This window comes from Coregonus lavaretus (assembly GCF_964263955.1).
Source record: "Coregonus lavaretus genome assembly, chromosome: 17".
NCBI lineage: Eukaryota > Metazoa > Chordata > Actinopteri > Salmoniformes > Salmonidae > Coregonus > Coregonus lavaretus.
In genome coordinates, this window is record NC_140004.1 from 27,713,716 (window position 1) to 27,730,060 (window position 16,345).

The 16,345-nt window shown below is 44.8% G+C and overlaps 1 protein-coding gene across 2 annotated transcripts in view; it reads right to left on the minus strand.

Annotated features, from left to right (window-relative positions):
• Positions 1 to 6,600, minus strand: part of LOC311145202 (ceramide transfer protein-like) — a 54,000-nt gene extending 47,400 nt beyond the window's left edge. For both annotated transcript variants that reach the window (XM_084181417.1, XM_084181418.1), the window contains exons 1-2: positions 5,975 to 6,600; positions 5,090 to 5,224 (exon numbers count right to left, since the gene is read on the minus strand). In XM_084181417.1, the coding sequence (XP_084037543.1) occupies positions 5,090 to 5,224; positions 5,975 to 6,067 (228 nt within the window). In that variant the 5' untranslated portion in view covers positions 6,068 to 6,600. The remainder of the gene's footprint in view (positions 1 to 5,089; positions 5,225 to 5,974) is intronic.
• Positions 6,601 to 16,345: the final 9,745 nt, after the last annotated feature.

Here is a 16,345-nt window from a genome sequence, read left to right on the forward strand (position 1 = left end):
AATGACCCTACGCATACTGCTAAAACAACACTCGAGTGGTTTAAGGGGAAACATTTAAAATGTCTTGGAATGGCCTAGTCAAAGCCCAGACCTCAATCCAATTGAGAATCTGTGGTATGACAAAGATTGCTGTACACCAGCGGAACCCATCCAACTTGAAGGAGCTGGAGCAGTTTTGCCTTGAAGAATGGGCAAAAATCCCAGTGTCTAGATGTGCCAAGCTTATAGAGACATACCCCAAGAGACTTGCAGCTGTAATTGCTGCAAAAGGTGGCTCTACAAAGTATTGACTTTGGGGGGGGGGGGGGGGGGTGAATAGTTATGTACGCTCAAGTTCTGTTTTTTTGTCTTATTTCTTGTTTGTTTCACAAAAGAAATTATTTTTCATCTTCAAAGTGGTAGGCATGTTGTGTAAATTAAATGATACAAACCCCCCAAAAATCAATTTTAATTCCAGGTTGTAAGGCAAAAAAATGGGAAAAATGCCAAGGGGGGTGAATACTTTCACAAGACACTGTATGGAGCTCTCCACGGCCAGGCTCCACAGGACCAAGGTGTCTACTCTGGACACATGGAAAAAAGCAGCAGCAGACATTTCTGAACGCTTAACCAACGGGCCTTTACATCCATGAATGTGTATCAATAATTTGTCACCATTTCTGAGACTATATGATGTATTGTTCAGTAGATTTACTACATAATATTAATTTATTTGTTTTTATCTCATGATTTATTTTACATGCTATCAGATTGCCGGTGGAGCATGGGGGGGATATTTTTTTTTCTTTCTATAAATGTATTGTATGAATCGAAATAATAAAAACTTGATGTAAAAATAATGATAATAATAGTAACATTAAGGCTGTATCAGACACGGCCCATAAAGCCTGGCTTTATTGTCGCTCCTTCTCCAGGAGCACAGTGTGCTGCAATCTATCCCTGTGTGTGTGTGTGTGTGGAGAGATCAGGTTGAGAACACTGTAGCTGCCGATGCTGCAGTTGCTTCGCTTGTATCCTTGGTTGTGGGGCGGCAGGTAGCTTAGTGGTTAAGAGCGTTGTGCCAGTAACCGAAAGGTCGCTGGTTCTAATCCCCGAGCCGACTAGGTGAAAAATCTGTCGATGTGCCATTGAGCAAGGCACTTAACCCTAATTGCTCCTGTAAGTCGCTCTGGATAAGAGCGTCTGCTAAATGACTAAAATGTAAAAAATGACATTATCAATAGTAGTTAGTAGCAGTATTACCATCATTATGACAAAGATTGCTGTACACCAGCGTGCAGTCTTTAGCCAACTCTCTTGCTATCTCTCTCTCAGAATGACCTTCTTGATCCAAACCAGTCAGGTTTCAAGACTGGTCATTCAACTGAGACTGCTCTTCTCTGTGTCACGGAGGCTCTCCGCACTGCTAAAGCTAACTCTCTCTCCTCTGCTCTCGTCCTTCTAGACCTATCTGCTGCCTTTGATACTGTGAACCATCAGATCCTCCTCTCCACCCTCTCCAAGTTGGGCATCTCCGGCGCGGCTCACTCTTGGATTGCGTCCTACCTGACAGGTCGCTCCTACCAGGTGGCGTGGCGAGAATCTGTCTCCGCACCACGTGCTCTCACCACTGGTGTCCCCCAGGGCTCAGTTCTAGGCCCTCTCCTATTCTCACTATACACCAAGTCACTTGGCTCTGTCATATCCTCACATGGCCTCTCCTATCATTGCTACGCAGACGACACACAACTAATATTCTCCTTTCCCCCTTCTGATAACCAGGTGGCGAATCGCATCTCTGGCAGACATATCAGTGTGGATGACGGATCACCACCTCAAGCTGAACCTCGGCAAGACGGAGCTGCTCTTCCTCCCGGGGAAGGACTGCCCGTTCCATGATCTCGCCATCAAGGTTGACAACTCCGTTGTGTCCTCCTCCCAGAGTGCAAAGAGCCTTGGCGTGACCCTGGACAACACCCTGTCGTTCTCCGCTAACATCAAGGCGGTGACCCGATCCTGTAGGTTCATGCTCTACAACATTCGGAGAGTACGACCCTGCCTTACACAGGTAGCGGCACAGGTCCTAATCCAGGCACTTGTCATCTCCCGTCTGGATTACTGCAACTCGCTGTTGGCTGGGCTCCCTGCCTGTGCCATTAAACCCCTACAACTCATCCAGAATGCCGCAGCCCGTCTGGTGTTCAACCTTCCCAAGTTCTCTCACGTCATCCCGCTCCTCCGCACACTCCACTGGCTTCCAGTTGAAGCTCACATCTGCTACAAGACCATGGTGCTTGCCTACGGAGCTGTGAGGGGAACGGCACCTCCGTACCATCAGGCTCTGATCAGTCCCTACACCCAAACGAGGGCATTGCGTTCATCCACCTCTGGCCTGCTGGCCCCCCTACCTCTGCGGAAGCACAGTTCCCGCTCAGCCCAGTCAAAACTGTTCGCTGCTCTGGCACCCCAATGGTGGAACAAGCTCCCTCACGACGCCAGGACAGCGGAGTCACTCACCACCTTCCGGAGACACTTGAAACCCCACCTCTTTAAGGAATACCTGGGATAGGATAAAGTAATCCTTCTACCCACCCCCCCCCCCCAAAAAAAAAAAAACATTGTAAAGTGGTTATCCCACTGGCTATAAGGTGAATGCACCAATTTGTAAGTCGCTCTGGATAAGAGCGTCTGCTAAATGACGTAAATGTAATGTAAATGTAATTATCAACTCTTTCATGTGAAGATATTTTACCTTGTACTTATATAAACGTAACAGAGAATACAGAACCTAATATCTCTGACAAACACACACATACTGCATGAAAAGAGCAGTGTATGATTTCCATCCCTCTTGGAAGAAGCACAGGATACTGAACAAATGCAGCAGAACCTTCTGATACTTCTGAGAGCGATTTGTAAACAGTAGCCTGCAGTGTTGTGACATAGCATGAGGTTGAGCCATAGCCTGAGGCAGAATCATCTGACTTGCATTTCTTGCACAAGTACTGTATCTGCTGTGGGCGTGAGGTGAGCGTACTGTACCGAGTCTATGGTGTACGTCCTAACAGTGAAGCTGACCTCTATTGAGCAAGATATTAACCGATGGCCAGTGTTGGGGAGTAGTGAACTACATGTAGTTCAACTAGTAATTTAACTACATTTTGCAGTAGCTTGGTGGTAGTTTAACTAAATTCAAATCTTGGTAGTTTTTTTTGTAGTTAATTACTATTTTGCCATGAAGCTAACTACTGGACCTACACAACTGTTTTTGCAAAAATAAAATATTGGTGAAGTAGGCAAGAATTTCATTTTTTGGCATCAGACCTTCCTATTTCTCACTTTAAACATAATTTAGCCTATTAAACACAAACTAAAACATTATGTTAACACTTAACTCCAGAGTGATCTGTTCTTGCAATTTGTAGTCTATTTCAGATTTTGATATTATTTATCACGAAATAGCTTGGATGTAGTGAACTACTTTTTCAAAGTGACTTTCAGTAAATTATATTACTCTTAAGGGTAACTTTAGTGTAGCTTAACTTCTTCAAGTGTTAAGTAATTGGTAGCTTGGTAAACTATATTTTCAGAGTAGCTTTCCAAACACTGCCGATGGCTAGTTTCTGCATTCCTAAGACCTCACACACTGCAGATAGAATAGTCTGTCGACAGACATCTCAGGCTTTGGGATATTTGGAAAGAAGGCAGAAAGGGGTTGCGTCTCAGAGTCTTGTTTTTGCATTCATTATTACAGACTGAGTGCCACTGACTGTGTGGGTGTGCTGCTAGTAGTTAAAACCTTGTAGTCTGTTGCATTTACATAGAAAAAAGGAACTAATGCTCTCTTTGGAGCACAAAGACACCTTTCACTTAAAGGCCCAGTACAGTAAAAAAAAATATTTTCCTGTGAGATATATCTCTATATCCACACTATGCGGTTGGAATAATACTGTGAAATTGTGAAAATGATGATAATGTCCTTTAGGTAGCCTGGCGGGTAGGAGCATTGGGCCAGTAACCGAAGGGTTGCTGGATCGAATCCCCGAGCTGACAAGGTAAAACTCTGTCATTCTGCCCCTGAGCAAGGCAGTTAACCCACTGTTCCCCGGGCTCCAATGACGTGGATGTGGATTAAGGCAGCCCCCCGGCACCGCTCTGATTCAGAGGGGTTGGGTTAAATGCGGTAGACACATTTCAATTGAATGCATTCAGTTGTACAACTGACTAGGTATCCCCCTTTCCCTTCCCTTAGTGTAAGAGCTGTCCGAAAAGACTGCCTGAAATTTCAGCCTGTTTTGGTGGGATGGATTTTTGGCCTGCCTGGAGACGTTACCAGGTGGTAAATGAGTTAATAGACCAATGAGAAAGAGTTCCAAACCTCTCTGCCAATAACAGCTAATTTGTACTTTTCCCCTCCCCACTCAGACCACTCCCAGAGAGTCCTAGCAAAATTATTGATTGAGAAATTGCTATTTGTTAAGAATTTGTGTTTCTTTTTGACCATTTTAATTGAAAACAATCACAGTAAGGTACTTAATTGTTACTTAATTGTTACAAATTATATTTGATATTGAGGTAAAAACAGCTGCATTGGACCTTTAAGGGAAGTTACAACAACCCATATTATGGTTTTAATCAGATTTGAGTCATTTAATCCTATTGCACAAATAGCAGTAACACCATTTGTTTGGCCTCTGTACTGAACCATGGTATTTCAGAGAGAAAATAGAATGTTTAACCAGGGTGTTAGATTTCAGTTTATCTAACCAACAGGAGGCCTGCCTGAGGAGAATAAAGTGTCAACTGGCTAGAAACAGAAGCATGGCACACAAAGGCTAACAGTACGTGGCCAGAGATAACAATACAAGACGGAATCAGGATTTCAGATGCCTAATAAAGAACAATGTATGTGTGCTTACAACTGGTGCTCCTTGTAGTGTCAGTATGCCCTTCTCTGATAAAATACTGCTCTCTATCCCCTACTGTGAACTAACAGCCTCATTACCGGTTAATTTCACTTAAGCCATTTCACAGTGATGAACAAACCTTTTTGGCAAAATGTGCCATAATGCTGCTTTCTGAGAGGAAATTAACATTTCCTCTTACTTACGGTGATGATCGCCTTGCTGAGACACAGAGAGCCCCTGCAGCCGTACTCCCGCTCATCCTCTGACTTATAGTAACTCAGAGTGTTGTTCTTCAACACTACCCACCGGTCCTGCCATCCGTGAATGTAGTTGGTCCACTGTCAACAAAACATAAGGGCAGATAGTCAAGCCTACAACTCTACTAACGGTGTACTTACAGTAGGACAGGAGTCATGTATTTTGTTTCACACAATCACTATAGATTAAAATGATTGGTTCAATGAATTTCCTGATTAATTTAAAGAGAAGTGGGTGTTGCATGTCCCACAAAAAGATGCCATAAATGGCCAGCGATTGACATTAAGGGTCTGAGGCAAATTAACAATTGAGCCTGCTCTGAGGTTGTCCCATTGGGCAGGTGATAAAATAAAAAATAAAAACAACCAAACTGCAAAGAATTCCAGTAGCCTAAAACGGATCTTTCTGATTCCTCCGCCATGTGTAGGTGAAAGGAAGGCGATATATGGCACTTGTGTATAAATAGCCAATTTACGTTTTTGGGCAACTGATCATAATCTTCGGCCAACCAAAAAAATACAGGCCAAGTGCATTTCAGACTTTAATGTCAATCCCTGATGGCAACTGGGCCCAGGCAGCTTGTTATTAGTTAACGGCGGGCGTTTGTTTGTGGTACCTATTGCCTGATAGTAATTGAGATTGAACAAGCATTGTCAATCTGACCCAACCATTGTCCACCATAGGGAAGTGTATAATGGGCACATACAATTTTGAATAAAAGCTACCAGGTATTTAGTTATTCTAGTTGTATCATAGTGTTTTTTTTATTTTTAGAATCAACACCTAATGATCTATTTGAATAAAGAGACATTGTTTGTTGTTTGACTTACCTTGCTTAGGACGCCACCGAGTTCAACGGGCTGTCCAGATTCGGGATCCACATCTTCATCTGAGCCCGACGAGTTCGAACTCTTCTCCGACATTTAACAACCAAGTTGTTGGTATGTACCTAGAGGCTAGCGTTTACCACGAGCAAATTAAAATACACAAATTGATAAGACTTGGCCTAGCGAGTGTTGCCAAATCGGTTAGAGGACAAATGTTGTAGCAAAACATGAGACAGACAATCAGGAGTGGCTTGCTTAGTTAGACTATCTGGCATGCAATAATTGCATGGCTAGCTAACGTTAGCTAACTAACGTAGCGTTAAATCCACAACTTCTTGCGGGCTGTGTGTTTCGATAAGCAACACGACGTAACGTTAGCTATCTAAAGTTAGCTAGAAATAGATGCAATGCATTTAGCTAAAGCTAGTTAGCTGGCTAGCAATCCAGTCAAAACGCAGCAGTCAAAATAGTCCTTATGTTTAAATGCGCCATATCCTCTACGATCAAATACATATGGCAAATCCTTTCAGAGACGGCCTCAGACTCTGATAACTAACAGTACGATAGCTAACTAGCTTCCCCGCGAATCTGTAGTGCGCTGTCATGAAGGGGACGACCCAAACCTGTTTGCCTCCGCCTGTGGTTGTTCGGTATTATCCCCGCTATGCAGAAAGTGCGCAAAATATCTGATCTCTATATCAAAATCACTTGCTACGATTTGTGATATTTCATTGTTTTAATAAATTAATGGATTAATATCACGCAACGTAGATAGATCCTATTCATAAATCAACAACATTTGCTCAGCTGTTAAAGTTTATGTCGCTGGATATGTTTTGTTTGTCAGCGACGTAGAGAAGGTTGCAATTGCGGCCCACAATTCGGGGCATTCCTACATCTTCTTCTTCAGTGAGGTTTAACAGCGGTTGGCATCCAAATTATGATGCACTACCGCCACCAACTAGACCGGGATATATCCATTACACTTTGATCCACAAATGTAGATTTTTTAAAAATCACACAATTACCCTACCCTCTAACCCTATACTCATTAAAACCCACCACCCTATTCCATTATTTAACCCCATCTGGCCCTACCCCAGGCCAACGGCAACATCTAATTTCTGTGATTTACCTTCCATCTCTGCTGTACAGTTGATAACCATAGCTATGAATGTTAATCCAACCTTACTGAAGCATATATCACTCATTAACAGATCTACTACTAATGGGGATCCTCTCAGGATCCCTCATTCAGACCCATCTTCCTCTACTTTTTTCAATGTGTCAGCATATGCCACCCTCTGCACTACTCTGACTGGTAACCTCAACCTGCCTCTCTCACACCGCACACTTCTGTTCCCCAGCACCATGGCCACCCCTACAATTAACACATACCGCGTCTTTCCCCAATACTACACATTCCTTTTGTCTCATGCCCTTCTGCACACTTCTCACACACCGCTGCCACTCCCTCCTACACACTGCTGCCACATGCCCATAAACTTGACACCTGTAACAACGTAATGGGTTTGGCATAAAAGCTCATACGGGATAAATGAAATATCCTAACATCACTTTGTCGGGCAAAGACTCAACATCAAAACTCCAAAGAACAGACAATGACTCTCACCACTCATGCCACCCTGTCTGCATCGCACCAAACAACGAGCATCACAAACGCCGGGAATCTTCCCCTTCAGCTGGTCCACCTTCACATTTACCGCTATTCCAGTAATCACTCCTTTCAATGGCGCCCTTTTCCTAAGAGCAAAGCAAGAAATCGATCTTGCCCAGAGTTGCGTGATACGGAGCTCCCGCTCCCTCTGGGTGGAAGAAACATACACAAATATCACAAGCCCACCACGGGTTACCTTCACTGACTCAACTGCACCCAACTCCTTTCCCACCCACCCTGAAACCACAAAAGGATCCGCCAAAAGGCAAGGATTCACTTTCTAAAAAAATGTCACTCCTACTGGACCAGATTGTTCTTTATCATGTCCATTGATGCAAGGCTCGGGCTCCGAGCTCTTCACCACACCTTCCACTTCACTTAACTCGCCCTTACTCACTTCCATTTCACCTCCAGCACTTGACCTGGCATACTCCTCACTCTGCTTGTACTTGCCACCAGTCTTCTTCACCCCCCCATCTCCCTTTCTATCGCCATCTTCATCAAATTCAACCTCAACCTCTGCTTTCCTCATTCTCTTCAATGCCTTCTTCCTCTTTTTCCTCTTTCCTTCCTCACAGCTGAAACAGAAGACTGTTTCCTGCAGCTTAGGTATAGGCAGTAGGTCCCCACACTCATAACAGAAGTTATTGTGGTTCCCGCTTGTCTCTGTAGCCTTTTTCCACTCTACCATCCCCACAAAATCCATGCTCCCAGCTTCTTCTTCTTCTTCTTCATCAATCGGCCTCCCTACCTGCCGGGCATTCCTGCATCTGTAGGAACCCCTGTTTATACTTCTATTGGTAAATACACTGCTCAAAAAAATTAAGGGAACACTAAAATAACACATCCTAGATCTGAATGAATGAAATAATCTTCTTAAAAACTTTTTTCTTTACATAATTGAATGTGCTGACAACAAAATCACACAAAAATGATCAGTGGAAATCAAATTGATCAACCCATGGAGGTCTGGATTTGGAGTCACCCTCAAAATTTAAGTGGAAAACCACACTACAGGCTGATCCAACTTTGATGTAATGTCCTTAAAACAAGTCAAAATGAGGCTCAGTAGTGTGTGTGGCCTCCATGTGCCTGTATGACCTCCCTACAACACCTGGGCATGCTCCTGATGAGGTGGCGGATGGTCTCCTGAGGGATCTCCTCCCAGACCTGGACTAAAGCATCCGCCAACTCCTGGACAGTCTGTGGTGCAACGTGGCGTTGGTGGATGGAGCGAGACATGATGTCCCAGATGTGCTCAATTGGATTCAGGTCTGGGGAACGGGCGGGCCAGTCCATAGCATCAATGCCTTCCTCTTGTAGGAACTGCTGACACACTCCAGCCACATGAGATCTAGCATTGTCTTGCATTAGGAGGAACCCATGGCCAACCGCACCAGCATATGGTCTCACAAGGGGTCTGAGGATCTCATCTCGGTACCTAATAGCAGTCAGGCTACATCTGGCGAGCACATGGAGGGCTGTGCGGCTCCCCAAAGAAATGCCACCCCACACCATGACTGACCCACCGCCAAACCGGTCATGCTGGAGGATGTTGCAGGCAGCAGAACGTTCTCCACGGCATCTCCAGACTCTGTCACGTCTGTCACGTGCTCAGTGTGAACCTGCTTTCATCTGTGAAGAGCACAGGGCGCCAGTGGCGAATTTGCCAATCTTGGTGTTCTCTGGCAAATGCCAAACGTCCTGCACGGTGTTGGGCTGTAAGCACAACCCCCACCTGTGGACGTCGGGCCCTCATACCACCCTCATGGAGTCTGTTTCTGACTGTTTGAGCAGACACATGCACATTTGTGGCCTGCTGGAGGTCATTTTGCAGGGCTCTGGCAGTGCTCCTCCTGCTCCTCCTTGCACAAAGGTGAAGGTAGCAGTCCTGCTGCTGGGTTGTTGCCCTCCTACGGCCTCCTCCACGTCTCCTGATGTACTGGCCTGTCTCCTGGTAGCGCCTCCATGCTCTGGACACTACGCTGACAGACACAGCAAACCTTCTTGCCACAGCTCGCATTGATGTGCCATCCTGGATGAGCTGCACTACCTGAGCCACTTGTGTGGGTTGTAGACTCTGTCTCATGCTACCACTAGAGTGAAAGCACCGCCAGCATTCAAAAGTGACCAAAACATCAGCCAGGAAGCATAGGAACTGAGAAGTGGTCTGTGGTCACCACCTGCAAAACCAGTCCTTTATTGGGGGTGTCTTGCTAATTGCCTATAATTTCCACCTGTTGTCTATTCCATTTGCACAACAGCATGTGAAATCTATTGTCAATCAGTGTTGCTTGCTAAGTGGACAGTTTGATTTCACAGAAGTGTGATTGACTTGGAGTTACATTGTGTTGTTTAAGTGTTCCCTTTATTTTTTTGAGCAGTGTATTTAAGGCAGGACAGGCGGGAGGCAGGGGCGCGCCAGTACAGTAGGTGGCGTTAACGCACAATAAGCTTGAATGCCAGCCGCCGATAAGCCCCACAGAAGAAGGGGTGTGCGTGACAACGGTAGCTAGCTAGCCGTACACCGGTAGACAGTGTCCTTTGCCCTCGCCTGTCTGGCACTGTTTTCCCGCAGCTCTGTTAACGACCGCGAAGTGTTTATGAACTGACGGCATAGTGCTTATGAACTGAACAATGAGAATAGAAAGGTTCAGAACTTTTGTGAAACATCACAGTACAGTTGAAAAATATATGGCAAATAGAAATCCAATATGGATGGTGTTAAGAGATAGATGGGAGGTGTTGAATGGAGCTGAAGGAGGGGACTAATAACAACTAACAACAACTAATAACAACAATATAACTAATGTAAAGCATACTGTGTCCATAATAAGTATATAGGTTGAGAGCTTTTGTGAAATAGCACAGTTAGAAAGATATGGCATATAGAAGCAAACCGGATGGACATCATGAAAATGATCGGAAAGGTTGAGGGTAGAGGAAGTTCATGAGTAAAAACAAACAAAATAGAATTATTGTAAAATTGACTGTGTCCATAAAATGTATATAGTATGTATAAGATGGAAGTAGAGGCCTATGCGTTGTTGTTCACCAGTTTACTCCAATTAGGGAAGGGGTGGTGGGGTTGGAAAGTAATAAAGATAAATATATATATTTTTTAAAGGATATATATATATATACAGTGTGGGAAAAAAAGTATTTGATCCCCTGCTGATTTTGTACGTTTTCCCACTGACAAAGACATGATCAGTCTATAATTTTAATGGTAGGTTTGTTTGAACAGTGAGAGACAGAATAACAACAAAAAAATCCAGAAAAACACATGTCCAAAATGTTATCAATTGATTTGCATTTTAATGAGGGAAATAAGTATTTGACCCCTCTGCAAAACATGACTTAGTACTTGGTGGCAAAACCCTTGTTGGCAATCACAGAGGTCAGACGTTTCTTGTAGTTGGCCACCAGGTTTGCACACATCTCAGGAGGGATTTTGTTCCACTCCTCTTTGCAGATCTTCTCCAAGTCATTAAGGTTTTGAGGCTGACATTTGGCAACTCAAACCTTCAGCTCCCTCCACAGATTTTCTATGGGATTAAGGTCTGGAGACTGGCTAGGCCACTCCAGTACCTTAATGTGCTTCTTCTTGAGCCACTCCTTTGTTGCCTTGGCCGTGTGTTTTGGGTCATTGTCTTGCTGGAATACCCATCCACGACCCATTTTCAATGCCCTGGCTGAGGGAAGGAGGTTCTCACCCAAGATTTGACGGTACATGTCCCCGTCCATTGTCCCTTTGATGCGGTGAAGTTGTCCTGTCCCCTTAGCAGAAAAACACCCCCAAAGCATAATGTTTCCACCTCCATGTTTAACGGTGGGGATGGTGTTCTTGGGGTCATAGGCAGCATTCCTCCTCCTCCAAACACGGCGAGTTGAGTTGATGCCAAAGAGCTTGATTTCGGTCTCATCTGACCACAACACTTTCACCCAGTTCTCCTCTGAATCATTCAGATGTTCATTGGCAAACTTCAGACGGGCCTGTATATGTGCTTTCTTGAGCAGGGGGACCTTGCGGGCGCTGCAGGATTTCAGTCCTTCACGGTGTAGTGTGTTACCAATTGTTTTCTTGGTGACTATGGTCCCAGCTGCCTTGAGATCATTGACAAGATCCTCCCATGTAGTTCTGGGCTGATTCCTCACTGTTCTCATGATCATTGCAACTCCACGAGGTGAGATCTTGCATGGAGCTCCAGGCCAAGGGAGATTGACAGTTCTTTTATGTTTCTTCCATTTGCGAATAATCGCACCAACTGTTGTCACCTTCTCACCAAGCTGCTTGGCGATGGTCTTGTAGCACATTCCAGCCTTGTGTAGGTCTACAATCTTGTCCCTGACATCCTTGGAGAGCTCTTTGGTCTTGGCCATGGTGGAGAGTTTGGAATCTGATTGATTGATTGCTTCTGTGGACAGGTGTCTTTTATACAGGTAACAAACTGAGATTAGGAGCACTCCCTTTAAGAGTGTGCTCGTAATCTCAACTCGTTACCTGTATAAAAGACACCTGGGAGCCAGAAATCTTTCTGATTGAGAGGGGGTCAAATACTTATTTCAAATAAACCTACCATTAAAATTATAGACTGATCATTTCTTTGTGTCAGTGGGCAAACTTACAAAATCAGCAGGGGATCAAATACTTTTTTCCCTCACTGCATGTATGTACAGTGGGGAAAAAAAGTATTTAGTCAGCCACCAATTGTGCAAATTCTCCCACTTAAAAATATGAGAGAGGCCTGTAATTTTCATCATAGGTACACGTCAACTATGACAGACAAAATGAGGAAAAAAAATCCAGAAAATCACATTGTAGGATTTTTAATGAATTTATTTGCAAATTATGGTGGAAAATAAGTATTTGGTCAATAACAAAAGTTTCTTAATACTTTGTTATATACCCTTTGTTGGCAATGACACAGGTCAAACGTTTTCTGTAAGTCTTCACAAGGTTTTCACACACTGTTGCTGGTATTTTGGCCCATTCCTCCATGCAGATCTCCTCTAGAGCAGTGATGTTTTGGGGCTGTCGCTGGGCAATACGGACTTTCAATTCCCGCCAAAGATTTTCTATGGGGTTGAGATCTGGAGACTGGCTAGGCCACTCCAGGACCTTGAAATGCTTCTTACGAAGCCACTCCTTCGTTGCCCGGGCGGTGTGTTTGGGATCATTGTCATGCTGAAAGACCCAGCCACGTTTCATCTTCAATGCCCTTGCTGATGGAAGGAGGTTTTCACTCAAAATCTCATGATACATGGCCCCATTCATTCTTTCCTTTACACGGATCAGTCGTCCTGGTCCCTTTGCAGAAAAACAGCCCCAAAGCATGATGTTTCCACCCCCATGCTTCACAGTAGGTATGGTGTTCTTTGGATGCAACTCAGCATTCTTTGTCCTCCAAACACGACGAGTTGAGTTTTTACCAAAAAGTTATATTTTGGTTTCAACTGACATTCTCCCAATCCTCTTCTGGATCATCCAAATGCACTCTAGCAATCTTCAGATGGGCCTGGACATGTACTGGCTTAAGCAGGGGGACACGTCTGTACTGCAGGATTTGAGTCCCTGGCAGCGTAGTGTGTTACTGATGGTAGGCTTTGTTACTTTGGTCCCAGCTCTCTGCAGGTCATTCACTAGGTCCCCCCGTGTAGTTCTGGGATTTTTGCTCACCGTTCTTGTGATCATTTTGACCCCACAGGGTGAGATCTTGCGTGGAGCCCCAGATCGAGGGAGATTATCAGTGGTCTTGTATGTCTTCCATTTCCTAATAATTGCTCCCACAGTTGATTTCTTCAAACCAAGCTGTTTACCTATTGCAGATTCAGTCTTCCCAGCCTGGTGCAGGTCTACAATTTTGTTTCTGGTGTCCTTTGACAGCTCTTTGGTCTTGGCCATAGTGGAGTTTGGAGTGTGACTGTTTGAGGTTGTGGGGACAGGTGTCTTTTATACTGATAACAAGTTCAAACAGGTGCCATTAAAACAGGTAACGAGTGGAGGACAGAGGAGCCTCTTAAAGAAGAAGTTACAGGTCTGTGAGAGCCAGAAATCTTGCTTGTTTGTAGGTGACCAAATACTTATTTTCCACCATAATTTGCAAATAAATTCATTAAAAATCCTACAATGTGATTTTCTGGATTTTTTTTCCTCATTTTGTCTGTCATAGTTGACGTGTACCTATGATGAAAATTACAGGCCTCTCTCATCTTTTTAAGTGGGAGAACTTGCACAATTGGTGGCTGACTAAATACTTTTTTTCCCCACTGTATATGTATATGTATTTATATGTATGTATGTGTATATGTATGTGTATGTGTATGTATATATATTTTTGCGAGGAAAAAAAAACATATGGGGGATTGGAAGTGATGCAGACAATCACATTGATGGAGGTTACAATCTATCTGCAATATTAAAGCTGATCTACCCCCCAAAATAAAATACAAAATACAAACAAACAAAAACGACGGTGAGGGCAGGTGTTCGGCAGGCAGGAGCGAAGGGCACTGTGTACTAGCATTCGACAGTACCCACATTCAAAAGTGTCACACAAGCGTGAAGATTTCGTGCTGGGGGGGGGTTCATGCAGGAACCAATGGGATGCTCAAGGCGGGGGGCGTTCTCGCAGATGTAGGAATGCCCACATGCAGGAACGTTCCGAATTGCGGGCTGCAGTTGCACACTATTGGCATGTTGCATGGTCTACATCCACACCAAAGATTATGCATATACAGGCAAGATACTTGTCTCTCCGCCCTAACAATAGGAGTAGTTGTCCACAAAGCGGCACAGCAGGCTGTCTAGCTCCCTTCTATCCTTTCTCTGGATTGGTGGATACATCTAATTATTTTCCTACATTTTTGAATATTCGATGAAGGTTGTTGACTTCAACCACCTGTATTCAACAGGAGGTTGGTGGAACCTTAATTGGGGAGAACGGGCTCGTTCTAATGACTGGACTGTGATCATGCTCTCCGTAGCCGATGTGAGTAAGACTTTTAAGCAGGTCAACATTCACAAGGCCGCAGGGCCATACGGATTACCAGGACGTGTACTCCGAGCATGTGCTGACCAACTGGCAAGTGTCTTCACTGATATTTTCAACATGTCCCTGACTGAGTCTGTAATACCAACATGTTTCAAGCAGACCACCATAGTCGCCATGCCCAAGGACACTAAGATAACCTGCATAAATGACTACCGACCCTTAGCACTGACGTCTGTAGCCATGAAGTGCTTTGAAAGGCTGGTCATGGCTCACATCAACACCATTATCCCAGAAACCCTAGACCCACTCCAATTTGCATACCGCCCCAACAGATCCACAGATGATGCAATCTCTATTGCACTCCACACTGCCCTTTCCCACCTGGACAAGAGGAACACCTATGTGAGAATGCTATTCATTGACTACAGCTCAGCGTTCAACACCATAGTGCCCTCAAAGCTCATCACTAAACTAAGGATCCTGGGACTAAACACCTCCCTCTGCAACTGGATCCTGGACATCCTGACGGGCCGCCCCCAGGTGGTAAGGGTAGGTAACAACACATCTGCCACGCTGATCCTCAACACGGGGGCCCCTCAGGGGTGCGTGCTCAGTCCCCTCCTGTACTCCCTGTTCACCCATGACTGCATGGCCAGGCACGACTCCAACACCATCATTAAGTTTGCCGACGACACAACAGTGGTAGGCCTGATCACCGACAACGATGAGACAGCCTATAGGGAGGAGGTCAGAGACCTGGCTGTGTGGTGCCAGGATAACATCCTCTCCCTCAACGTGATCAAGACAAAGGAGATGATTGTGGACTACAGGGGAAAAAAGAGGACTGAGCACGCCCCCATTCTCATCGATGGGGCTGTAGTGGAACAGGTTGAGAGCTTCAAGTTCCTTGGTGTCCACATCACCAACGAACTATCATGGTCCAAACACACCAAGACAGTCGTGAAGAGGGCACGACAAAGCCTATTCCCACTCAGGAGACTGAAAAGTTTTGGCATGGGTCCTCAGATCCTCAAAAAGTTATACAGCTGCACCATCGAGAGCATCCTGACTGGTTGCATCACCGCCTGGTATGGCAACTGCTCGGCCTCCGACCGCAAGGCACTACAGAGGGTAGTGCGTACGGCCCAGTACATCACTGGGGCCAAGCTTCCTGCCATCCAGGACCTCTATACCAGGCGGTGTCAGAGGAAGGCCCTCAAAATTGTCAAAGACTCCAGCCACCCTAGTCATAAACTGTTCTTTCTGCTACCGCACGGCAAACGGTACCGGAGCGCCAAGTCTAGGTCCAAAAGGCTTCTCAACAGCTTCTACCCCCAAGCCATAAGACTCCTGAACAGCTAATCATTGCTACCCAGACTATTTGCACTGCCCCCCCACCCCCACCCCATCTTTTTACGCTGCTGCTACTCTGTTAATTATTTATGCATAGTCACTTTAACTCTACCCACATGTACATATTACCTCAACTACCTCAACTAGCCGGTGCCCTACACATTGACTCTGCACCGGTACTCCCCTGTATATAGCCTCCCTACTGTTCTTTTATTTTACTTCTGCTCTTCTTTTCTCAACACTTTTTTGTTGTTGTTGTTTTATTTTACTTTTTTATTAAAAAATAAATGCATTGTTGGTTAAGGGCTGTAAGTAAGCATTTCACGGTAATGTCTACACCTGTTGTAT